Genomic DNA, 27,986 nt, shown 5'->3' on the forward strand with positions numbered 1-27,986 from the left:
GTCAGCACCCCAATTAGTGCTGCTAAGAAACTTCAAGATATTCAGCTTCTTGGTGCATTCTACTTTTAACTGCCGCATGTGTGGCTCCCATGATAATTTGCTATCGAAAAGGAGCCTAGGAAATCGGTAAGTGTCAACAACGGGAAGAACGATATTTCCTAAATAAAGCTCAAGTTGTGGGTGAAGAGTATGTTGCCGACAAAAGTGGACAACAGAGGACTTTGCAGTGGAAAACCGAAAGCCATGTTCTAAGGTCCACTGTTCCACTCTCCTAATAGCTTGCGCTCTGCAATTGCCATATTACGCGAGCTATAATGGAGCGCAAAATCATCCACATATAGCGACTGTATTACTGCTGAACCAGCAGCAGCGACAATACCATTTATGGCAAGTGCGAACAGAGTGACACTAAGTACCGATCCCCGTGGTTCTCCATTTTCTTGAATGTGATATTGCGAATATGCCCTCCCAACTCGGACACGGAATAGACGGAGGGACATAAAATTTGCAATAAATACCGGCAAGTTCATTTGGAATCACCATTGATGCAGGACTGAAAGGATACCACATCGCCATGTGGCGTCATAGGCCTTTCCTAAGTCAAAGAAAACAGCCACCAAATGCTGTTTGTGAAGAAATGCATCCCGGATAGAACTCTCCAGGCATACCAGGTGGTTATTGGTCGAGCGAGCGGCTCGAAAACCACATTGGTAATACCAATATAAATGGTCCGTTATTAGACATTATAAATTTTCCAGCTAACTCATTCCCGGTTGCCAGCGTTTCGCCCCCGTGTGCTAGGCTGGGCTCTTCAGTTGGTACCTAGCACACCTACCAAGACACTGGCTAGTGCACACCATGGAGGCCACTGCGTAGGCTAATTGTAGCCACCGGCAGTGCCAATGCACTACGAGAGACTGTCTCATTATAAAAAATTGATGCCTGCTTGGCATATGGCATATAGCACACGGGGGCGAAACGCTGGCAACCGGGAATGAGTTAGCTGGAAAATTTATAATGTCCAATAATGGACCATTTATATTGGTATTATAAATTTACTCATTTGGAACAAATATTTCAAACTCCCTATGGGATTCAACATCTGTATCAACCACATTGGTATTCGGACAAAAGTCCGCGTTTCTCCAGAAACAAGTCTGTGATTTACCATCCTCTCAAATAGCTTACACAAGCAGTTTGTGAGACAAATAGTTCTATAGCTTCCTGCATACTCAGGATTTTTGTCGGGCTTGAGGACAGGAATGACTATGCCCTCTCACCACTGAGATGGAAACTTACCCACTATCCAGATCCGGTTGAACACTCGAAGGAGATATAACAGACTATCCTCACTAAGGTGTTTCAACATCTGGTTATGGATATTGTCTGGTCCAGGAGAAGTGTCCTTGCAAAGCACTAAGGCGCTGCGGAGTTCCCACTCCGTAAAGGGCACGTTATAGTCCTCTGAAGCTTAAGTGGCAAAACTAAGGTGATGACGTTCTGCCTCCCACTTCAGAGCGAGGAAATGACGATGGTAATTCCCAGAGCCAGACACATCTGTGAAATGGCTAGCTAGACGGTTAGCAATCGAGAGTGGTTCAGTGACGATACTGCCTGCAATGGAAATTCCCGGTACAAAAGACGAACCTTGGATACCTGAAATACATCTAAGTTTAGTCCACACTCGAGATGATGGAGTATGTGACGTCATAGATGACACATATCTCTCCCACGAAGCTTTCTTAATTTGGCAAATAAGAATTCGCACCTTAGCGCGGAGATTTTTAAATGTTACCAAGTTGGCCACAGTAGGCTGCCTACGATATTGTTTATGAGCGCGACGGCGTTCTTTGATAGCTGCTGCGATTTCTTCGTTCCAAGGAACGAGTTTTCGGTGAGGAGGCCCTGAGAAGGAGGGAATGGACACCTCAGCAGCAGCAAGGATAACTTGTGTTATGTAAGTTATATCGCTGTCTACAGTCCGCCTGGTCTCGTCGTTAAGGATAGTGAGTGATCTGTACTTTGGCCAATCAGCGTGTTTAAGAATCCACGGAGGAGGAGCCTCGATGGATTTCTGTTTCAACAAAATAAGAATAATGGGAAAAGGGTCACTGTCACAGAGATCATCATGTGTATTCCACCGAAACAGCAGAACCAACGCTCGGCTGCATAGAATAATGGGAAAATGGTCACTGTCACAGAGATCATCATGTGTATTCCACCGAAATAGCAGAACCAACGCTCGGCTGCATAGACTTAAGTCTATGCGAGAGTATGTGCTGTAGCGCACTCTGAAACGAGTTGGTTCACCTGTGTTCAAAATGCATAAATCCAGCTCTGTTACTAATGTTTCCAGCTCTCTTCCCCTGGGGCAATGCATCTCAGAGCCCCATATGGGGTGATGGGCATTAAAATCTCCCAATAAGAGGAAGGGAGGTGGAAGCTGATCTATAAGATCAGTGACATCATTTATGTTAAGAAGCTGGCCTGGTGGAAAATAAACATTACACACTGTTGCTATGACAGGCAGCAGTACCCGTACCGCAACTGCTTCCAGTGGGGTTCTTAGAGGAACCTCTTCGCTAAAGGTATCAGAACGAACAAAAATATGCACGCCACCAGATGCCCGGTGAGCATAATATCGTTCTGTCGAGTTTAGTCTGAAATTTCTCAAGACCATATGATGACCTGGTCTGAAGTTTGTCTCCTGAATTCAGACTATACTTGCCGCATACTCACTAATGAGCTGACACAGCTCAGCAAGATGCTGTAGATGACAGTTCGATGTCCATCCCGATATTGACAAACGGCGGGACTGACACCCAGAACTTTGACGCTTTCCAGGGGGCGGGAAGCCCCCCTACGAGGGGAGCGTGCAGGTTTCAGAGCAGGCGTACCTGCTGGCGCAAACTCATACCCTCCGTATGGAGAGCATGATTTCCCCTTTGTAGGAGAAGTGTGGGAGCGTCCGGTAAGGGTGCTCCTCTTCTCCACCTTCTTTTCAAGTTTAGACGGGCTGGGAGACTTCTTGGTGGTCAAAGGAAGGGTGATCCCCCCCTTGCGACTTTGCACTCAGGAGCAACAGCCGCCTTGGGCGCAGCGATCATCACGGGTAACGACGTCGTGAAAGACAATCCTGGGAGACTCTTGGCTATCATGCTGTAGTTGAGTGTATGGGCAGGTGTATTCGTGGAATTAAACTTATGGTGCACTTCCCGGTAGGAAAGGCCATACAAGGCCTTGATCTCCTGGATCTTCTTCTCACTTAGGTATGTCGGAGAGTTCCGATCCCGAGGAGAATGTAGACCAGAGCAGTTAGTGCACTTGTACGAAGTTATGCACTCGTCCGCGCCGTGAGCTCCTCTTCCACATGTACCACACACAGACTGATTCAAACAACGAGATATCATATGTCCGAATCTCTGGCATTGATAGCATTGCATAGGCGGCGGGATGTACGGCCTCACATCGCAACGATAAGTTGTTTCCTTGACTTCTTTGGTAACAATGACAACTTGAAAGAGAGAATGAAGGCACCAGTGGCAACGCCTTCACCGCTGACCTTGCGCGTAACGTGCCGGACGTGTCTCACGCAAAGGTTCTTCATGTCTTCCATCAACTCTTCGTCAGTGTTCAAAATAAGGTCGCGGTGAAAGATGACTTCACGAACCAGATTCAAGGATTTGTGTTCCTACACTTTGACAAAGATTTCGCCAAAGTGGTCACACATAAGCAACTGATCGGCTTGCAGTGCTGTACGAGTCTTCAAAAGTAAACTACCGTTGCGCATTTTCTTGAGGTCGTCAAGTTTGCTGTAGATGCCTTCAATGTGTCTACTAAAAAGGATAGACTTTACCAGCTTAAAATCGTGCCCATCAGTTCTGCTACCAACCAGAAACCTAGGGAAGCTGGATCCCATTCCTTCACGCTGCGCAAGTTCCCAGGGAGTTGAACCTCTCAGGGAAGCTAAAGTTAAAGACTTCAGTGGGGGACAACCTTGGGATGGGCGACTTCCGTTTCCAAGCCATACCCGAAATCGTCCTCCCTGAATGCCACCCACTCCGATCAGGGGTCTCTGTAGCCGAACCAAGCAGCCAAGGCAATACCCACCTGGTCATAGCCGGTACTGCCCGGGGTCCGATGTTGGATGATGTCTAATACGGGACGACTGAGGCAATGAGCACTAGGACTCCCTTCGTCCAGTCACCCGCAATAGCATGTACCCCATAGTGTGTACAGAGCACTACATACAGGGAAAAAATAATAAATAATTAATAATAATATGTCCTTCTGGCCTTCGGCAGTGGATACTACTGCAAGGGTACATGGCGCTCCCATCCGCAAGATCCCTGGGTGGGCACAAATGTGGGCTTTTGGGCGTAAAAGCAAACGTAAGAGGCCCATCTCCGAGCAGCACGCACATCAAAAATTTTGAATTGGTCTACAACTAACCCTCAAGAAGAAAACAATTTTTAAAAAAGAAGGGACCACGGCCACATGACCCTTTTAGTCACCTTCTAAGACAGGCAGGGATTACCTGTGAATGTGTTCAGCCCCTCCCATAAACAGGAGATCCAACACATTGTACCAAACCGCAATCCATGTCCGCACCTAGGTCGCTCCTTTCAGTTGCCTCTTACGACAGGCAGGGGATACCGCGGGTGTATTCTACCTGTGCATCCCCCACTCGCAGGGGGTTTTTGCAGTAGAATGTGTCACCAATTTTGTTGCGATGCGATCTGCAACTTTCCTAATCCTCCCAGGCGCAAGGCTGTTCACATTTTTCCGGACGACACCTCTTTCCAAAATGATAATGAAAGTAGCAGAATTTGTCATCTGGATTAAACCTCCTACGACCGTGACTGGATGAATAGCCAAGGCTTTGGTTATGACTAAGACCGTGACTCTGTGATCTGTAGTTAACAGATTCTGTTTTAACCTCTAACAACTGGATCTTCAATGTCAGCCCATGTATGAGGTCTTGTAAGCGCTTACTTTTTCTTGAGCAATATCACTACTTCTATTTGGCTGCCAAACATTAAAAATTATACACATCATAAGAAGGCAAAATGTCACTTATTTTGTCAGCCATCTCAGCTGGTTTACTAAAATCTTTGTTTGAAACTAGCAAGACATTTTTCATTGTTTCAGGGAGTTTTGCAAACCAAATGTATGAAGAACTTTGGCAGATATTTCAGCAGAGGCAAGAGATTGCATTTTTCTAAATACCTTATTTACAATTTGTTTTAGTTGCACTGACACAGATAAGTCTTATGGTGATTATGGGATAGGAAAAGGCTAAGAGCTGGAAGGAAGCTACCATGGCCTTAAATAAGGTACAGCTCCAGCATTTGCCTGGCATGAAAATAGGAAACCACAAAAAACCATGGAAGACCATTCTCAGGGCTGCCGACAGTGGGGTATGAACCTGCTCTCTCCCAAATGCAAGCTGACAGCTACGTGACACAAACCACATAGCCACTCACTCGGTCTCTATGTAACTGACTTGGGTGATGATCACCAAACTTAAGTCCAGCATGTAACCATTTAATTTGATTATCGTCAATTTGGTAATAGACAATAAGAAAACCTTTCTAGTCATAGCATATTTATCAGGTTCATCAGAGTATAAAAGATCCAAAATATCAGCAACAGATTTTGTTTAATTTTTTGTGCAATCCCTTTATATGGCATTTTAATTTAAATTACACCTCTACTTATTTAAACCACATGCCAGGTCATTCAATCCAAAAAGGAGGTATTTTACACTCTTTGCACCAGCTTTGTTGGTTTCATTCATATTCGTTCCAGTTACATTTTCCGTTTGTGCTGATTTTATGGTTCCACTTGCATCAAGCCAGTCCAAATCCTTCCAACAAATATGGAATTTTATTTTTCCATTCACTTTGAGGTATCATGTCAGGGCCACCAATTGTTCCTCTTCTTGTTTAATACTCAAAGTGCAATATTACACATGGACTACACCAAATCTAAACTATATACTTATTTAATATTTACTAGCTGATGTACCCATGCTTCGCTACGGGATTCTCAGAAAGACTGACTTGGTGGTTTTCCTAACTTAATTCAACATAGGTCATTACAAAACCGTCAGTAGGAATGTAGCGCTTGAAAGCAATGTTATGATATAAAATACTCGATCTAACAGTCCAAAGTTCCAAAGCTGGAATAACCAGGTCGCAGACTGCCGCGAACACTCCTCTGTCATCATTCCGTTAAATATGCACACTACTCAATCCATTGAGTGGCTCAGAGTAGGGATTGTATAGCTCGAATACTATGATGAACCAGTGTGTTACGTACCAGATATATCAGAAAATGTATGAACCAGAGGAATGGCATGCTAAAGAAGAAAGTTATCTTACACCCCAGCTACTTCCCGCCAATATACACGCAGGCTGTTACAGTCGGTACGACCAAGCGAGTTGGCCATGTGGTTAGGGGCGCGCAGCTGTGAGATTGCATCCGGGAGATAGTGGATTCGAACCCCACTGCCGGCAACCCTGAAGATGGTTATTCGGGAGATGGTGGGTTCGAGCCCCACTGTCGGCAGCCCTGACGATGGTTCTCCATGGTTTCCCATTTTCACACCAGGCAAATGCCGGGACTGTACCTTAATTAAAGCCACGGCCGCTTGGTTCCACTTCCTAGACCTTTCCTATCTCATCGTCGCATAAGACATATCTGTGTCGGTGCGACGTTAAGCAAAAAAAATGGTATTCCGTGGTTTCCCATTTTCACACCAGTCACACCAGGGTGTACCTTAAAGCCAAGGCCGCTTCCTTCACACCACTATTCATTTCCTATCCCCTAGACGCCATAAGACCTACCTGTGTCGGTGCGACGTCAAGCAAATTTTAAAAAATCTCGGTACGCTGCAGTTATCCTATCTATCGGGGATGAGAGGAAAGAGAAGACAAAAAGCACATCACAACAAACAATGGTCAATGTAGTGTTATTGTTGATAAAGTTTATGAGCTTTCTATAATGCAAGCCTTCACATTAATTTTCTTTCGACTCTGTGATATTAGGGTGTCTTACAAAATTATTTATATCGTAGACTGTAGTTCCTTATTCTCAGACTTTACATACCGATTTTCAGTAAATTCTGTTTACCCATTTTCTCGTGACTCTGCGCTGATATGGACCTAGTAACAAAAATCCAAATTCATGAATATCTCCGATTATATGCGGTACGGTAACAATGTATAAGACATAAGTGATCGGAAATTTAATAACTTCTTACAAAACTACTACTAACTTACGACATAACTAAAGTTAGGCTAGTTATGTAGTATTTATGGATACGACCACTAATAACATAAATAACTTATTTGAGAATTACATTTCAGACCTTCCCCTAAACTACCATTTCACTCAGCGTGAATAAAATAATTTGTAGCCTAGATTGCAGTGGTTCATCACCCATCATTACATACCGATTTTCATTAAATTCTCTTCAGCCGTTTTATAGTGATACGTGTACATACATACATACATACATACATACTCTTATGTTATATATATAGATTTATCGATACGACCACTAATAACATAAATAACTTATTTGAGAATTACATTTCAGGCCTTCCTCTAAACTACCATTTCACTCAGCGTGAATAAAATAATTTATAGCCGAGCTTTTAGTGGTTTATCACCCGACATTACATACCGATTTTCATTAAATTCTCTTCAGCCTTTTTCTATTGATGCGTGTACAATCATAAAGAGAGACAGACAGACAGACAGACAGACAGACAGACAGACAGACAGACAGACAGACAGACAGACGGAGAAATTACGGAAAAGTAAAAAATGCATTTCTTTGTTACTGTGGACATGACAGATACAGAAATACCATTCATTTCAAATTCTGAGCAATGTACAGACAAAACACTTGTTTTATATATAGATTACATTTCAGGCCTTCCCCTAAACTACAACTTCAGTCAGTGCGAATAACATTATTGATAGCCTAGATTATAGCGACCTATTCCCCGACTTTGCATACCAATTTTCGTGAAGATACAACCACTAATAAAATGAATATTTCACAATTAAATTTTAGTCCTTCCCCTAAACTACCATTTTTCTCAGCGTGTATAGCCTATATAGTAGCGACTTATTTTCCATCTTTGTCTAGCGATTGTCGTTAAGACACGACCATTAATAACATAAATATTTGAGAATTAAATTTCAGGCCTTCCCCTAAACTACCATTTCACTCAGCGTGATTAAAATAATTTATAGCCTAGATTGTAGCGGTTCATCACCCGACTTTACATTCCGATTTTCATAAAATTCTCTTCAGCCGTTTTCTCGTGATGCGTGTACAGACAGACAGACAGACAGACAGAAATTACGGAAAAGTAAAAAATGCATTTTCTTGTTACTGTGGACATGACCGATACAGAAATACCATTCTTTTCAAATTCTCAGCAATGTACAGACAAAACTCATATATATATATATATATATATATATATAGATTTTCACTAAATTCTGTTTACCCATTTTCTCATGACTCGGTGCTGATATGGACTTAGTAACAAAAATCCAAACTCATGAACATCTCCGATTACATGCGGTACGGTAGCAATGTATAAGACATAAGTGATCCGAAATTTAATAACTTCTTACATAAATACTACTAACGACATAACTAAAGTTATGTTAGTTATGTAGTATTTATCGATACGACCACTAATAACATAAATAACTTATTTGGGAATTACATTTCAGGCCTTCCCCTAAACTACCATTTCACTCAGCGTGAATAAAATAATTTGTAGCCTAGATTGCAGTGGTTCATCACCCGACATTACATACAGATTTTCATTAAATTCTCTTCAGCCGTTTTATCGTGATGCGTGTACATACATGCATACATACATACATACATACAGACAGACAGACAGACAGACAGACAGACAGACAGACAGACAGAAATTACGGAAAAGTAAAAAAATGCATTTCCTTGTTACTGTGGGCATGACAGATACAGAAATACCGTTCATTTCAAATTCTGAGCAATGTACAGACAAAACTCTTATTTTATATATATATAGATTACACAAGACAATCATCTACGTCCGATAAGACACGTCAGAATTCCAATATAAATGGTCCGTTATTGGACATTATAAATTTTCCAGTTAAATCATTCTTGGTAGCCAGCATTTCACCCCAGTGGGCCAATTTGGGCTCATCAGTTGGTAACTAGCACACCTACCAGGATGCACAGCTAGTGCATATAGTGGAGGCTACTTAGAGCCACAGGCAGGGCCAATGTACTATCAGAGACTTGGTCTAATTTACAAAAACTGATGCCTGCTAGGACAAATGTCAATATCTACATCATCTGATGGCCTTGGACGCCTTCCTGGACAACATTTGGTATGTACTGCAAACCACGGCATCTCCATACATGTTGACGTCCATCACGCTGTGTCAGAGGAAATCTGGACTCATCTGTGAACAACACAGGTCTCCATTGGCGAAGTTGCCAGTTGACGTGGGTATGGGCAAACAGAAGGCGAGCTGCACGATGTTGCTGCATTAAACAGGGCACTCAAATAGGAGTCTGGGTCGTAATGACACTTCTCTTAACCTGTTCCTTACTGTCTGGTCAGACACTGTGACTCCAGTGACCCTCCTGAGGTCTTGTTGCAGTTCTCTGGCAGTTACTGAACGACGCCGCAATGCACAGATGGTCAGATATTGGTCATCCTGTGGGGTTGTCCTTTGTCCAACCCTCCTTGTGAACTGGCCTGTCTCACTGCAGTGATTCCACAAGCACTAAATAACTGACGGAGAGATACTGGGATCCACAGCAACATGACGAAAAGTCCATCCTTCCTGGATCAAAGTGACGGCCCTTGTGATTTGAACCTCGTTAAGATGTCTCATGAGATGTGCTGGTTTACATACAACATGCTCAAATGGCCGCAATAGTCTGTGTACCTCACAACGACACACGGACGCACCGCTATTCACTTTGTTTTGTGGGGTCATCCGACAGTTTAATCCATGGCTATGCCTACAGATGGAGTATAACTTCGATTTGACATACCCTGAGTAGCTAAGGTCTCAAAGTATGCTGTATGACCATTGGAACCCCATCTACCAAATTAACGTTCACATGCCAGACGTTACAAAACATGTTCCCCTAATTTTTTTTTTAACTGTGTATATTAGTCTCGTGCTACATTTAGGTTGTGTATTATCAAACATGCTGGCACCCAATCAGTTATTTAGCAATTCAGAGATTTCAGGAATTATGCAAACAAATTAATAGCTATCAACATTAACAAAGGAAAAATCAGCAGTGGAAACTTATGCATTTCAAATGGAACCACTATACAGTGGATTTCCAGATCTAAATGCATTAAATACCTGGGAATTGACTTCGCTGATGCTATTGTATTTGATCCTAAGCAATCTATCACATTACTGCAAGAGAAACTAAATGCCCTGGCAAATTCTCCTTGGCTACATACTGATCAAAAGTTTAAAATCATAAATTCATCCCTGTGTCCCATATTGATATATCAGTTCCTTTCCACAACAATGAAAATAATTCTCTAACGATTTTTAGATGATGCTGACAAAATGACTAAGAGTATTCTCAAGGAGATTCTATCACTTCCAGCTGACAAATCAGAGCCAATGATCTATTCTACAAAAGAAGTTAAAGGTCTGGGTCTTTTTTGCACTAATTGGGAGGGAGCTCAACAACAGATCAATACCTGCGACATCCTCCGCAAAGCTGGCGATAAGAACACAAACAGCAAGAAACCTCAAACTCGAAACTGCACATTGTGTTTCCACCCTTAACATCAAGTATTTCACCGAAACTGCTGTTAAATTTCAAAATCATGACGGCCTGTCGGACACCATGAAACTCGGGAGATCTCTCAGAGACCAGAAATATAAAAAATGGTGTCTATTAAACCAGCAAGTCAAAGGAGTGTGCCTACATCAACAGTTTATTCCAGCCAACTGGTGGAAAAGAAATCAGGACCAACTCACAAGCACTGAGTGGAAAGATGCTCTCAAAATGATGGTGAATGTAGCCCCTGTCCACGCCGTACCAAGCAGATCCCAAGACTGTAACCACTGCAGACGATGTGGTGAGACAAACTTTGGCGCACATCTTAGGATCTTGCCCATTCGGCAAATGCCTACAAAACACCAGACATCATCATATCCAGTCTTTCTTGGCCGATACGCTACATGGAAAAGGATATCTAGTACACAAAGAGGTTCATGGCCTCATAGTTGATGGTGGTACAAGACAAATCGACATGATCGCCTTCAAACCTGGGAACAAAAAAGGTTTCATTCTTGTTCCGACAACCAGATTTGAATCACATGCACATCAGCCCGCTAAAGCCTACGAAGAAAAAAAAAAGGATATATCCAGCAACCATTCCTTATTACCTCAATAAGTACAACCTTGAGGACATCAAGGTTACAGGGCTCATGCTACATGCAAGGGGCACTATTCCTAAACTACTGGTCACCCAGTCACGATGCTTTGGTATACTGAATGAGACCATCGTGAGCTGGGGCATACACATGTTGAAAGCCTCTACGATCCATCTACTTAGTTAAATCATTTAACGTATTTTATTTACTTACTCATTGTCACTAAGGATTGTTTTTTTAATACATTATCATTAGGATTACTGTTATCTTTTATTCTGTATTGTAACTAGACTACTAAATTTATATTGCGTGATATTCTTTGTCAGTTTGGCAACTTCAATCATTTGATGAAGAATAAATCATTTAAAAAATAAGTTTTACCCCATAGTACTGTGTCAAACAGGAAAATGTAAATGCACTGGAGAGTCCAGAAGCCCACAGATGCTGCTTGGGTGCTACAGCCACTTCAGATTCATGTTAATAATAATAATAATAATAATAATAATAATAATAATAATAATAATAATAATAATAATAATAATAATAATAATAACAATGACAATGAATTTCTGAACGTTATCCCAGAATGTTTCTGCATTAAAAGCGAGTGTTACGAGCCTCTTAAATATAGTCCAGTTGTCACCACACTGTGGGGAAAGTGAAGGAAATAAGAGTTCCCATTAGAGGATCCAATGGTAATTCATCATAATAAATGTTAACTAATTAAACTGTATCTGTCTTAGTCCATAAGAGCTCTAATTTACTTTCTTGGAGAGTACTAAAAATGTAATTTTCCATCACATTTTAATACATCCAGCAACACAAACATGAACAGGTAACAGAAACAAAATTCAATGAATGCCTGAAGTAAGTTGCACACAGAACTAATTCTCAATTAGAGTCTCAATTAAGAGGCTAACAAACTCACTGCCACAAAAATGGGTAAATGAAATAGCATTTGTACAACATTCGAAAATAAACTACACAAAGAAAATTTACAGTATTCCTTATCAAATGACCAGAAATAGGACAGAAAATACATTCCTTGCAATTCACAGAAGCACCTTCTGTTAAACAGCTTACCTGGTATAATTCAAGTTGTTGTCATAATTCTTACACAATCTTTCATTGCAGTATTGCCAGAAACAAGTAAATAACATACTCTTAATATTCCGAAAATCATCTGATAAGAAAAAAGAATCCAAGTTAATTCATTAACTTAAATGGGAGTATTAAAATGTTCTTATACGCTTCTCAATTTAACAGACAGTAAATTAGCAAATGCACCAAAATCTCAACTAGTTCCCCTATTATTCTGTTTCTAAAGCAGAAATGCATTCTGTGAACTTCAAATAGGCATGCAGTAATGTTCCTTAAGTCACAACTGGAAACATATCATGTTTGACCATTACTGATGACCTTGGTTTTAGATAAGACAAATGCTGTCACACACAAAAGCAATTAGACCAAGAGGACACATACTGTTAGTTTAAGGTAACAAAAATACTTCCTACAAGGCCTTCAAGCATGTAGGTTAGCAGAACAGTGTCTGGCATCATGGAGGCACATAATCAATAATGAATGAAGAAGTGAAATCTGCTATCTTATCAACACATACTATAAGATAAATAGCAATCAGGAATTTCTTGAGATAGTTCATAATCTTATACCACGCAAACGTACAGAAGTGGTAATACAGTTGTAATCCTTCCAGTTCCACAATTCAATTCCACTTGATATTCCAATTCCCTGGCATTAGCATTAGAAACAACACAAGTATGACCATTTGTGGATCATTAACAAGAAGGTAATCACAAGCCCTTTTTGAAATACAGACTGCTTTAATTGTGGTATCCTTTATCATCAACATCATCATGCAATTTGATTGTCCTTAGCCAAATTGCATGCACTTCATTTTCTATCACTCAGCTTACAGCACTGTATTTCTAATGGGATAATTGTTTAGAGCCCTTAGAACCCTTTACTTGACATTTTCTGGTTATAGCATCTATTAAGATTCATTTTTTATCCTTATACAGGAATTTTAGTAGAGGCTCTTCAGTGGATTTATATGTAGTGTTTCTTGCACGCCCATAAAAACAGACTAACCCACACTTATTCAAAATGGATAATTAGTTTTGTGAATGAAGCTGTAAAAAAATCATTCTTATTTGTAAAGAGGAGAATCAAGTAGGCAGTTTAAATTAAGACTTGTTACATGAGGTCTCCTAATTTTCACAGTTTCATTAAAAAATAGTTGTTCCCATCACATACAAGAGATAGCAGTACTTATCCCTAAAATTGTAATTTTGAGAGTAAGCCTGCTTTTATGGGCATGTTTACAATTTGACTATTCTGTTTCTGTTTACATCTAAGTTAAGTGTAGCAACATAAACACACTTCCAACACCACAGTTGGTATAGCTATTAGTTTCAAAAAATTAGTAGAATACAGTATACAGGTATTAACATGTTAAAAACAATTTCTGTAGAAGTTCTAAGTACTGCTATTTTCAGCCTTTGTATGAGTTATTAATTAAAGTACAGTGAAACCTGTCTGAATGACCACCCCCTTAAAGACCAATTTTTAAAGGAACCGATTTAAAATAAAACAAACATAGTTAACTGGCTGAGTTTGTTTTTATGAGGTTATAACATTGCAAGTAATGAAAATCATTTTATTTTCCGTATTGAAAGAATCTCAATAATAATAATATAAAAGAATTTATTGGACTCCAACCTATTCAATACATTACTGGATGTTAACATTTTTAGTTAAACATCGTTAAAATGGAGACATGTTTCGCCCTCCATGTGGGGCATCATCAGTCATATCAAAATACCTCAAAATTAAACCAGACGTCTGGTTGGAAATTATGAGCAATATTTGTAAGAAAGAATACATTAAAAACACGTACAAAGTCCTATCCAAAACAAAATAACAACAGACTAGTTACACATAGTAAAATACGCTAGTGGTTTCTTGATATTAAAATGAGGTTATCATATGCACAGTATAAAAATGGAAGTAATCAAAGTCCGTATGATATTGAGTTCGATGGTAGTTCTGCGTAGTATATACAAATGTTGGCAAAATAAAACACAATTTATAATTACTGTACACTTATTTCTAATTGTTAAAAATGATGAGGTAAAACATTCCAATTTGACTATTTGTAATTTGGCTCCAACCAAAATAATTCGCCCTAGGATTCATGAGGTAGTCAAACTCCGTTGGTCACTCTCTATTTGAATGGAGTGCACAGTGCAAGTGAACAGCTTTTGTTGATTATAAAACGAGGCTGTGCTAAGACCGAGTTAAAACAACACCAGCTTCAAATGAAGATAGTTAAAAACATCATTAGGTTCTTCCTAGTTGACTAAAAATTTGCGTATATTTTGTTGTTGAAGTGTGGGAAGGTCAGTTGTTGGTTGAATGGGCAACGGTCGAAAAATGTTGTGCAGTGCAATCCGGTGTTTGAGCTGTCCTACATGTGAGAGAAATCTGAAAATGGAGGATTTGTCTTAATTAGTTAAGTGAAATGACGGAAAAAGAAAAGAAACGGGAAATCATTGAGAAATGAAAAATGTGAAAGTTAAAAATTTTTACCTTGAAAGCTGTTGAGCTGTTGCCTAATTGTTAGGAGGTTTGTGGAGCACTGACTGTCGCTAATGTCCTGCTCCTCGTGTTGTACGTGTGACGTCTTAGAGGAGGGGAGTGGATTTGAGAAGGCGGCGCTGTGGGTATGTGATTGGCGCTTGGGGAGGAGTTGTGTGTATTGGAGGGAGAATAGGGGCGTGATGAGTTGAGCGGCTTAGTGGGGGTGCTTGGAGAGCTTGTTTTGAGGATGTTAACAAGTCTTTTGTCTTTCAGATTTAAACTATTGAGCGAAAATATTAATTGTTCGTAAAGAGGGCTTCGGTTGTCTATTGGATCATTTAAATTCTTATTCTTATTATATTTTTGGTCCAAAAAAATGTATAAATTTTCGAACTCGGTCATGAGCCTGCCTTTATCTAGTCTTTTTAAAATTTGGAGATCCTGTTCGATTGTGGTAAAGCTATGTCCGGTGTCTTTCATATGGATGCTCATGGCTGAGTGTTTATTGTGCTTTTGGGCATTGAAATGTTCTGCATATCTAATTGCAAAGCTCCTCCCAGTTTGACCGATATATGAACTGTTACATTCAGCACATTTCAGTCTATAAATGCCAGAGCCCGAAAATTTATTGTTGTCCGAGTTTATCTTATTGTGGTTGAAAAATAGCTTTTGATTAGAATTATGGGTCTTATAGGCTACCCTAATATCATGTTTTTTTAAAGGGGTAGCGATTTGATGTATAATGGGGTTAATGTAGGTGAATGATGCATATTTAGGCTTATTAATTTTTATTGGGGAGAGGTTTGTGGCCAATTTCAATTTCACTTTATTGATTATTTTCTGTATGATTGAGGGATTGTATCCATTGAAAACAGCTATTTCTTTTATGGTACTTATTTCTTTTTTTAAATTGACGGTTGACATGGGAATTTTTAACGCTCTGTACACTAAACTGTAAAATGAGGCTTGTTTGTGCGATTGTGGGTGAAGAGAATTTTGTTTTATGGTTGTGGGAGTGAATGAAGGTTTTCTGTGAATCTGGAAATCGAAATTGTTTAAGGTCCTGGTGATTGTAATGTCTAAAAAATTGATGATATTATTGTCCTCGTCTTCTTTAGTAAACTTGATGCAATTGTCAAGGCTGTTTAAGTAAGTTAGTATGTCTTCACTATTATTGCAGCTTTTGTCTATTATTGCTAGTGTGTCATCGACATAGCGTAGCCAAAGACACAAACCGTTAATGCTGTTTGTTATTTTACTATTTTCGAGGTTGTCCATATAAATTTCGGCGAGTATTCCCGAAATGGGATCACCCATGGCTAGACCTTCTTGTTTGTATATCTTATTATTGAACGTAAAATAATTGTTATGAAGGACGAAAGTTAGTAATTGTAAGCATTCTTCTATTTCTAACTGGCTTAAGGTGCTGTGTTTAGAAATGTATTGAATAGGTTGGAGTCCAATAAATTCTTTTATATTATTATTATTGAGGTTATAACATGTCAAAGAATAACAAAATAGGTACCATTATTATTATTATTATTATTATTATTATTATTATTATTATTATTATTATTATTATTATTTTCCAACTCCAGTTTCCCAGGTGTGGTGAACAAGTGCTTGCCATCTCCTCCTGTCTGCATACATCTTCTGTTCTAGGACATCTTCCCATCTGAGAACACTCTCCTCCACATCTGATTTCACTGTGTCTATCCAGCATTTCTTCAGCTTTCCCCTTGGTCTATTTCCTTGGAGAGTAAGGTCAAAGTATTTTCTGGCAGGTCTTGCTCTTCGTTCTCATAATGTGCCCATACTACTGAAGTATACGCTTCTTTACTACACTGGTAATAGTGACCTTCCAAGTAGTCTGATTCACAGTTCTAATGAATCGCATTTCTGTTGCCTGAATTCTGCTGTAGTCATTGTTTAGTAGAGTAGTACATGCCTCTAAATCATATGTGAGAATTGGTAAGTGGTGTAGGGTTATTTTTGCTTGGTGTGGTATTTTGTAGTCCCAGAGTAGATTTCTGACTTGAATGTAAAAATCTGATGCTTTCTGTGTCCTGCTGAGTATTTCCTGCTTGACAATGTTGTCTTTGGAAATTGTGCTTCTGAGGTACTAGAAGTGAAGAACTGATTCTAATTTTGCTCTTTCAAAAAAAAGAGGTTTGAGTTTGTTCCTTTGCCGTTTATGGTCATTTCTATGGACTTTGTTTTACTTATCTTCATCTCAAATGACTTTATCACATAAGAAAATAGTTTTCTGATGAAACATTCTGATTGTTTTCAAAAATGTAAATTTAATTTTGTTGTAACATTTAATGTAGCTGAAGATGACCCAAAGAGGCCAAAACATCTAACTGTGTAACAATTTTTGCAATTTGAAAAAAAAAAAAAATGTGTATAAATCTAGTTGTATTGATTAGGTGGAAAACTATATTACCATTTTCTATACCACTGAAAATTGTCAGTACGGAATTACAATGAAGTTTATCATATGCAACAACAATTCTTGAAAGCAAGTTTCCTTTTGTTGTATGATTTTACCCTTAACGGCATTAGGCTTAAAAGGAATACATTTTTTGGCAGTAAATTTTACAAAAAGATATTCTCCTCTCTTGCAGAGAAATCTGATGGTTTTACTGGGCAAGACAGTGATGATGAGGACGAGGAGGACAGAGAAGGTGTTTACGTCAGTGACGAGGCGGTAAATGGTACACTGCCGCTGCAGAAAGGGTTGAGAAACACACAGAAAATAATTCTACTAATCTAGAAGATTGTATGAATTCAGAGCGAGTAAGTGGGCTATTTTTTGTACTAAAAGAAAGCTTAGAAAACAAAATAATTATGAAGAAGTATAAAAATTGAAACAAAGCTCTATCAACAAATACTGTAACCAAAAATGAACGTACCATACATGAGGACAGAATATTTCTGTGAATAATGTACTGTAGTACAGTACTGTACACATTATGTTTTTTCTAAATACAGTATACAACTAAACTGCGTTTAAATAAGGTTTTGAGGGGTACAGTACTGAAATACTTATTAAATTACAGTACTGCATTTTTAAGACTACCTACCCCTATTAAGAGACCACCTCTCTACCAAATGACTAGTTTTCCTCAGAAATGGTCACTTAATAAAGATTCTACTGAATTTTTCATTTAGAATATTTGATTTAAGATTGACTATCCTGCTTATCTAATAGGTGTGCTACTTTCCACTAGAGAACAGATGTTTGCAGCAGTTGGTTAGCCCATTCTTGACACTACAGAAGAAACATTCAGAGATATGCAAGACTTCTACTTTCTGTACCTAACCTAGTACAATGGTCTGCACTTTGCCTGATTTAAATTAAGATAGCTTAAAAAAAAAAGCCATGAGTAATAAACCAGAAACTCAGGTAAGGCTTTTTTTTGGATGTTGTTATACTGCAGAGAGTAATAAATAAGTTACAGAAATGTGAGTGACGGCAAAACTGACCTCAACAATGTTGCGAGACGGACAACAGACAATGGTACAATGGTGAATATTGTAAAAAGTCAGGTTGTAAGTCTCACTGGTGAACACTGTGAAAAGTCAGGTTGTAAGTTTCACCAAGAGGAAAGTTCCCTTCGTTTTGATTACTGCACTGATGGACTAAACGTATATGTAAAAGGATAGATCAGGGATGGGAGAAATACAAGAAAAAAAGTAAATGGGCTGAATTACAGGTACTTGAGAAATATTTTACTCAATTAGAATTATAAATTACTTTTTCAACAAGTAATCAGTAAAATTAAAATTACAGTTACTTCACAGAATGCCAGTCTTCAAGGAAATCACTGATATTTTCTTTATCGCTTGGAGCAGCAAAGATACTAAAGTTTGCAAGAAAAAATATATTAATATAAAACTGAATATAAAATTTAATATAAAAGTATATATAGTGGCTATCACCACTAAGTAAGATTAAACATGATACTTTGGAACTTCAAAAATGATTTTCTCCCATATTTTTTTATTTTAGTCAGTGACTTAAGAATTTCAAATTATTTGCCATTTAGACCTACTTTATGCCTTTGGTGGCAGGACCTAGTGTTTACAGTGCACTATGTCTTCTGGTACAGGCTAGAGAAATTTTGTTACTTTCATAGATCTGTCTCTGTCTTATCCTTGGCTTTGACAATATGAAAGTGACTGAGGTATGAGCGATGCTAGTAATGCCAATCCTTATGCAGCCAGTCCCTGCTATGAATGGTGTGAAAATGTTGCTCATAGGGTCGGTTGGTGTATGCAATTCAGTGGGCTTGGCAGACTGATATGTAAGAAACTCTGGCTCGGTGAGGAAAGCAACGGGAAACTACATCACTCCTCATTTCCCTGGTACGCCTCTTCAGTGATGCCTAGGCCATTTATGACAGCTGATGGCAGACCTGTTGAGGATCCCACCAGCGGCATCGCTGACGGACTGAACATACAGACCTACTTTACAAAATAATTAGTTTATAAAATTTCCATCGCTGAACCTCAACCTGTTGGTGGAAAGTACATAGTTGCTTTTTCTGAAAAGACATTCTACAGGGGCACTTGAAGGAATGTCTGTGTTTAGTATTAATATCATTCCCCACAGTAGTGGATATTGTAGGATAAGTCTAATGTCATTGGAGGTACTGGAGAGGTAAGAAAGTACCCCATCCAGCACTGGTGAAGCTACTGGTTCTGCTGTAAAAGAACTGAAAAAGTTACCTTCATCATCACTTAATTTTTTCACGATTTTACTTCCATGTGATGTAGCCTAGAAAGTAACAATTAAAATTTGATTTCAAGAAGTAAATTACAACTCTAACAGTACAAATTATTTTTTTGTAATAAGTAGCAATTACAGGTAAAAATTACTACAGAGATATTCGATACAAGTAATTCAATTGCTGGTACTTCCCAACTCTGAGAAAGAAGTTCATAGGAGTAATCACACCAATGAGGTTGTAAATAATGGTTACAGCTCTCTTCATATGATTAGGAAGGTATTCAGTGTTTTTCAGGAGGGGGGCATAAAAGTTACTGGTAAGACCCTAATTAGAGTATGGTTCCAGTGTATGGGACCCCTCACCAGGACTACTTGATTCAAGAACTGGAAATGAACCAATGGAAAGCGGCATGATTTGTTCTGGGCGATTTCTGATAAAAGAGGAGTGTTACAAAAATGTTGCAAACTTTGGGATGGGAAGACTTGGATGTAAGGAGACGACCTGGTGAACTAAGCGGTATGTTCTAAACTGTCAGTGGAGAGATGGCATGGAATGGCATTCGTAGACAAACATAAAAGAAGTTTTTTAAAGTATGAAAGTACGAAAGGTAAAAGTTGGAATTCAAATTTTCTTTTATAGTAAGCGGAAATGAAATGAAATGTCGTATGGCTTTTAGTGCCGGGATATCCCAGGACGGGTTCGGCTCGCCAGGTGCAAGTCTTTCTATTTGACACCCGTAGGTGACCTGCGCGTCATGATGAGGATGAAATGATGATGAAGACAACACATACACCCAGCCCCCGTGCCACTGGAATTAACCAATTAAGGTTAAAATCCCCGACCCAGCCGGGAATCGAACCCGGGACCATCTGAACCGAAGGCCAGTACGCTGACCGTTCAGCCAACGAGTCGGACATAGTAAGAGGAATTAGGGATTGAAATAATTTACCAAGGGAGTTGTTGAATACATTTCCAACTTATTTGGAATCATTTAAAAGAAGACTAGGTAAATAAATGATAGGGAATCTGCCACATGGGCAACAGCCCTAAATGCAAGTCAATGGTGACTGATTGATATTTGCTCTGATCTGTGCAATGGAAGTTGTGGTCAGCTACTGGCATCTTTACTTTTTACCAAACTCAATGGGCACCGGTACTACTCTCTGTAACACTACTCTTTTGTCAGAAATCACCAGAAAAAAATCATGCTGCTTTCCATTGGTTCTCTTCCAGTTCTTGAATCAAGTAATCCTGGTGAGGGTCCCGTACACTGGAACCATACTCTAATTAGGGCCTTGACAGTGACTTACATACTCCCTCCTTAAAAACCCCTAAATACCTCCCTAATTTACAAGTTTGAAAATATGATAAATGTTGTGAATATTAAAGCAAGATTGACATGCCACAAACAAGATGTGCAGGTATTCCATGAAAGGAAATTACAATTAAGAGTAAAAGTTACCTTTTTGTAACAGTAACGATTAAAGGTAAAAATTTCTAAAGAGGTATTTGCTGCAGGTAATTCAACAGTAATTCGACAGTTTTCCGTTAATACTCGTGCACACTTGTCTTGATGGTGTAGTGTTCCTTCTTTTTCTAGACCTTTCTTACTGTCCGGTGGAGAAGATTATGTAGATTGTTTGTTGAATTGTTCAGTTTTCATTTAGTTGGATAGTTTGAAGTACGACCCAAATCCAATTATTCGTTGTACGAAATTTATTCGGGATCATTAAGTTGGGAAGTTAGGTGTACGAGCCCTGTCCAATTCGTTCTTGTTCCGATGTTTACAAGTTTGTATCTGTCCAACTTAATAATGAACCAGTGCAAGTGACAACGAATGAAATCAAAGATGTTTTAGTTTAGGATAGTTTTTTTAATTTGTATAATTTTAATCTTAACTAACAAACACAACCCCCCCCACCCCCACCCTCCCTCACCACTTAAGCATCCCTTACTAACACATTTTAATTTTAATTTTAATTTTAATTAATGTTTTATGCTTTTTCACCTAAGCTTTAAGTGAAACAGCTGATGATGATTGCTAAGCAATCGAAACATGTACTGTAAGTTTTTAATGACATAAAATTTAGCCGAAGGCTAAATAATAAAAAAGTATCAATCAGGTGGAACCTTTTACTTAATTGTTATCTTGATTACAATATCGATACGGAATGAAGTGGATAGTATGTAATAAGACCATTATGTTGTCTTCCACTGACACTCGCACATTGGCAGCACTGTTTATGTTGGTGCCAAGATCATCAGGTCTGGACAGACACCTGCGCTGTTCGATGCGGTCGTGCATTGTCATCCATAAAAATTAAGTCAGGGCCGACTGCACCCCTGAAAAGATGCACATGGGGAAGGAGTACACTGTCACAATAATGTTGACCGATGAGTGTACCCCGTTCAAACATTTGGAAGTCAGTACGCCCATGTAACATTATGCCACCCCACACCATAGCACTTAGACCACCAAAATGATTATGTTCGACATTATTCCCGGGTTGCCCCAACCATTGGCAGTAGTTTTTGTTAAAAACATTGGCGCCAAGCACTATACCCTTTCCCCCCAACTGTTATACTGTAAATAATTTTATATTCTTCAGAGCACCACTACTGAACTCTGCTATAATGACCCAGTAATTTTAAGCATTGGTGCCGACTTCTTATTCTTTAAACTTATATTGTTTAACCATCACCATTGTACAAGAGTTTCTCGTACTTAATTTTCACATTGTAATGTGTATTAATTTGTGCATGTTAAATACTAATCAGGTACCTGATTTTTGCCTTGAGGAGGTAATTTGACTGATGATGCCCTCAATGAAGGGCGAAACATGTCTCATGCGGAATTAATAATAAATTCCTAAATGTAAAATTTATATGTATTGAATAGGTGACAAAATAAACCATTTAGCATCCTACATTATTCCCGGGTGCATTACGTGTTCCCACCTCCGCCAGATGTGGGTATATCTAGTAACTCTACGACGACTCAATCTGCTCTCATCTGAGAAGAGCAAAGACACATAGATACAGAAAACAACAACACGGTTCAACCCGGAAAAAGAACTAAATAATTCTACACACCATGGAAGCTTAACTTCTAAGAACCAAAGTACTCCGAGGTTGAACTTCAGCGAGCACCACCCTTACCAGACTGCAAGCTAAATTGTGGGCCCACTTTCCCATGCATATTCCCCCTACAGAGAAGAAAAAAAAGTTGCAAACAGGTGTGTTGTGTGTTATAGCCAGGGTAAAAGAAGTGAAAGTTGCTGGCAGTGCAAGAAGTGTGGTATAGCTCTTCACTTAAAAGAATGTTTTGAGGTGTATGACAATCAGCAAGTATACTAGTAAAGTGGCATTGGTAAGCTTATTACTCCATTATCTTGCATGCACATTTTTAGGAAGGAATCTTTACTGGTTGGTTTTGTACGATTTTCTAAATAATATTGTGCTGATGACTGCTGTAGAGCAGCCTTTAAATGTGATTTTTCAGTGAACGGGTACAGTATTTAAATGCGAATGGGTTAATTGCAGTATTAGTCTCATATTAACAATTGTTCTCATTTTCTAAACTGCAAATTGTTAGTAGTACTGTCTATACGTAGTTATTTAATTACTTAGTAAGGGTTCAGTTGCTGTAAGTTACCACTGTTTGTACATCTTTTACTACTTTGAGATCATCATCATCATCATCATCATCATCATCATCATCATCATCATCATCATCATCATCATCGTAGTCGGCGGCGGCATCCATCACTTCGTTACTATCATTACCTTTATTGGTATTCCATTAAGTTAATATTTGTAAGTAATTTTTATTTTAAATTATTGTTGTATATGCATTGTATCTCATAATCTGGTTACATGGAAGAGAGGGCCAAATGGCCATAATCTTGACCCCTCCCCCCCCCAAAAAAACCCTTCTAATCTTTGGTGTCAAGAAGTAGATATTAATATGATCACCGGAAAGCAGTTTGCATTAAAAAGGACATAATTTCCGAAGAACAGACTTAATGACTTCATAAATAAAGGTTACTGCTAAATAACCCCAACAGAAAATAAGTGGATACTTTTTGTATTCGCTTGAGAAACAAAATGTGTGGGGTATCTGATACACTAGACCAAACAGCTTCAATCATCGTAACTGCAAGGGTGGCTGCTGTGCAACTTACTACAAACACACAAGTGAATATTGCACTATCATTACCAACAAAGCAAATTTCTGTTTCCATTTAGAGTACTTTCACTCATTTAACTTCCATTCAGCAAAAATATATCACCTCAACAATCAGGTAAATTTCTTCACTTGCTTTACTATTTCAGATATAAATTCCAGAGAAGTAAAACTTCTATAATCCAGTAAATACAATGGCATAACCCCAAGATTCAGTAACAAATAATCTGTAAGAAAGCAGCTCACACAACACAGAAAAACAAATACTCACCCTTTGATAAAGGATGTCAGGTTCTTCAAAATGGTGCGGGATGCCTGGTCCAATAAAATAGTATGAAATTTGTTCATCTCTTGCAGAGCATGGATTAGCTTGTTGAGGTATGCTACCACAGCAGCATCCTCATGGAAGTAAGTACTAAGCTCCCATAAGCTGTTAGCAAACAAGCTGCAAGAAAATTAAAGACAAATACATTTATAAAAAAATAATTTATAAAGAGATAATTTAAATGAAGTGGAAGAGGTAAATGTGACAAGGGGGGAAATGAAATAAAATAACAACAAGAACATCACTGAATAACATATATTCTATCTGTAAAGAGTTTTAACAGATGATAGAAGAAAAAAAAATACCCATAGGTGTTTTTTAATATGCTGGGAGCCAAAGCAGATTTGTCTCCTTTAAATATCCTCCAGTGGCACGAATCTGAGTCGAGATTGAATGAGCTAACTTGGGAACAGAAAACTAACGACAGGCTGCACCAATCAGTGCTGGACCTAAGCGACGGAAAATGGTGACACCTGCCCCAGGCAACAAAATTTATCCCAAGATTCCAGTTTCTGAAAAGTTTAATTCGTAGGACGTGAGCATAAGATTAGTTCCCATTATATTTTTAATGAATTAAAGGATATATCTAACCAAAGGGAGTTTTTATTAAATTATTTATCACAACTGTCTGTACTTCTAGAGTCTTGACTTACAAAAATAAACATAAGGGCAATTATACATGTGAAGAAAGTACAGAAATGACTCACTGTGGCAATTTTGGGCCATTGGGACGAGCCTAGGAGTGTAGGCAGCCAACTCGGCGGGTGGAGCAGATTCAAGTCGCTGCTTGTGTCTGTGTTAACACATTCACAGACATGAACCACAGTTGTCAAGTGATTAATTATTAGGCATATCAGCCTTCATGCTACACTGAGGTGTGCCCAAATATGTGAAATATTATTGATTGTGTCTACACCATTCACATTTAATCTAAGTTAATACGGAGAATAAAATGGCAGGATGGATTTTTTTTTTTTTTGTATGGTTCATGTTTGTGGGTTACTGTAGTCACGTCCTAGTTCGTGAACCAAGGGCAACGGCTGAGTGGCCTAGTAAGTGGTCCTGAGAATCGGGATACCAGTTACTATGGAATGGGAGTGGGCATCTCGGACATATTCTGAGTCCTGGCCCTCCTTGTCTCAGGCGGCTAGGACTTCACAATCCACCGGTGGTCCATAACCTGTTAGAGGAGAGATCCTCACTTGGACTATGTGTAAGTAGGGTAGCATCCTGCTTCATGAATCTACCGAGCTCAGAACATTTTAAGCAAGCCTCAGACCTATGGGAGTAACGGAGTCCCACTCCCATTTGACAGGCGAGGGACTCCTTGGAAACAACTTGGCGAACAAAATGGAATTCGATGGGGAGCTATCAATATTAATGGGGCTTACGGAAGAAAGAAAGTAGAACTGGCTGAGCCAGTAAAGAGGATGCATCTGGATGTGCTAGGAGTAAGTGATATTCGGGTAAGGGGAGATAACGAGGAAGAGATAGGAGATTATAAGGTGTACTTGACGGGTGTTAGAAAGGGAAGGGCAGAGTCTGGGGTAGGGCTCTTCATCAGGAATACCATTGCACGGAACATAGTTTCTGTTAGGCACGTAAATGAGCGAATGATGTGGGTAGATTTGTCAGTTGGAGGAATTAGGACTAGAATGGTGTCCATGTATTCACCATGTGAGGGTGCGAATGAGGATGAAGTTGACAAGTTTTATGAAGCATTGAGTGACATCGTGGTCAGGGTCAACAGCAAGGATAGAATAGTGCTAATGGGCAATTTCAATGCGAGAGTTGGGAATAGAACTGAAGGATACGAAAGGGTGATTGGTAAATGTGGGGAAAATATGGAAGCTAATGGGAATGGGAAGCGTTTGCTGGACTTCTGTGCTAGTATGGGTTTAGCTGTTACGAATACATTCTTCAAGCATAAGGCTATTCACCGCTACACATGGGAGGCTAGGGGTACCAGATCCATAATAGACTATATCTTAACAGACTTCGAATTCAGGAAATCTGTTAGGAATGTACGAGTTTTCTGCGGATTTTTTGATGATACAGACCACTATCTGATCTGTAGTGAACTAAGTATCTCTAGGCCTAGGGTAGAGAAAGTGAAATCTGTCTGCAAACGAATAAGGGTAGAAAATCTCCAGGACGAGCAAATTAGACGGAAGTACATGGATATGATTAGTGAGAAGTTTCGAACAATAGATAGTAAGCAGGTTCAGGATATAGAAAGTGAATGGGTGGCATACAGGGATGCTGTAGTAGAAACAGCAAGGGAATGCCTAGGAACAACTGTGTGTAAAGATGGGAAAAGGCGAACATCTTGGTGGAATGATGAAGTGAGAGCAGCTTGTAAACGTAAAAAGAAGGCTTATCAAAAATGGCTCCAAACAAGGGCCGAGGCAGACAGGGATTTGTACGTAGATGAAAGAAACAGAGCGAAACAAATAGTTGTTGAATCCAAAAAGAAGTCCTGGGAAGATTTTGGTAACAACTTGGAAAGGCTAGGTCAAGCAGCAGGGAAACCTTTCTGGACAGTAATAAAGAATCTTAGGAAGGGAGGGAAAAAGGAAATGAACAGTGTTTTGAGTAATTCAGGTGAACTCATAATAGATCCCAAGGAATCACTGGAGAGGTGGAGGGAATATTTTGAACATCATCTCAATGTAAAAGGAAATCATCCTGGTGGTGTTGTGAACAGCCAAGCAAATGGGGAGGAGGAAAATGATGTTGGTGAAATTATGCTTGAGGAAGTGGAAAGGATAGTAAATAAACTCCATTGTCATAAGGCAGCAGGAATAGATGAAATTAGACCTGAAATGGTGAAGTATAGTGGGAAGACAGGGATGAAATGGCTTCATAGAGTAGTAAAATTAGCATGGAGTATTGGTAAGGTACCTTCAGATTGGGCAAAAGCAGTAATTGCACCTATCTATAAGCAAGGGAACAGGAAGGATTGCGACAACTATTCAGGTATCTCATTGATTAGTATACCAGGCAAAGTATTCACTGGCATCTTGGAAGGGAGGGTGCGATCAGTTGTTGAGAGGAAGCTGGATGAAAACCAGTGTGATTTCAGACCACAGAGAGGCTGTCAGGATCAGATTTTCAGTATGCGCCAGGTAATTGAAAAATGCTAAGAGAGGAATAGGCAGTTGTGTTTATGTTTTGTAGATCTAGAAAAAGCCTATGACAGGGTACCGAGGAAAAAGATTCGCCATACTGGGGGACTATGGAATTAAAGGCAGATTATTAAAAGCAATCGAAGGCATTTATGTTGACAATTGGGCTTCAGTGAGAATTGATGGTAGAATGAGTTCTTGGTTCAGGGTACTTACAGGGGTTAGACAAGGCTGTAATCTTTCACCTTTGCTGTTCGTAGTTTACATGGATCATCTGCTGAAAGGTATAAAATGGCAGGGAGGGATTCAATTAGGTGGAAATGTAGTCAGCAGTCTGGCCTATGCTGACGATTTGGTCCTAATGGCAGATTGTGCCGAAAGCCTACAGTCTATTATCTGGGAACTAGAAAATAGGTGCAAAGAGTATGGTATGAAAATTAGCCTCTCGAAGATTAAATTGATGTCAGTAGGTAAGAAATTCAACAGAAATGAATATCAGATTGGTGATACAAAGCTAGAACAGGTCGATAATTTCAAGTATTTAGGTTGTGTGTTCTCCC

General features: G+C 39.2%; 1 protein-coding gene across 1 annotated transcript in view; it reads right to left on the reverse strand.

Moving 5' to 3' along the window:
- CenB1A (Centaurin beta 1A) overlaps positions 1-27,986 on the reverse strand; it is a 316,525-nt gene that overhangs the window by 157,108 nt on the left and 131,431 nt on the right. Inside the window, exon 4 of the mRNA XM_067141489.2 lies at positions 24,245-24,418. Coding sequence (XP_066997590.2) covers positions 24,245-24,418 — 174 coding nt within the window. The remainder of the gene's footprint in view (positions 1-24,244; positions 24,419-27,986) is intronic.

The sequence above is a fragment of the Anabrus simplex genome, chromosome 2 (genome assembly GCF_040414725.1).
Source record: "Anabrus simplex isolate iqAnaSimp1 chromosome 2, ASM4041472v1, whole genome shotgun sequence".
Classification (NCBI taxonomy): domain Eukaryota; kingdom Metazoa; phylum Arthropoda; class Insecta; order Orthoptera; family Tettigoniidae; genus Anabrus; species Anabrus simplex.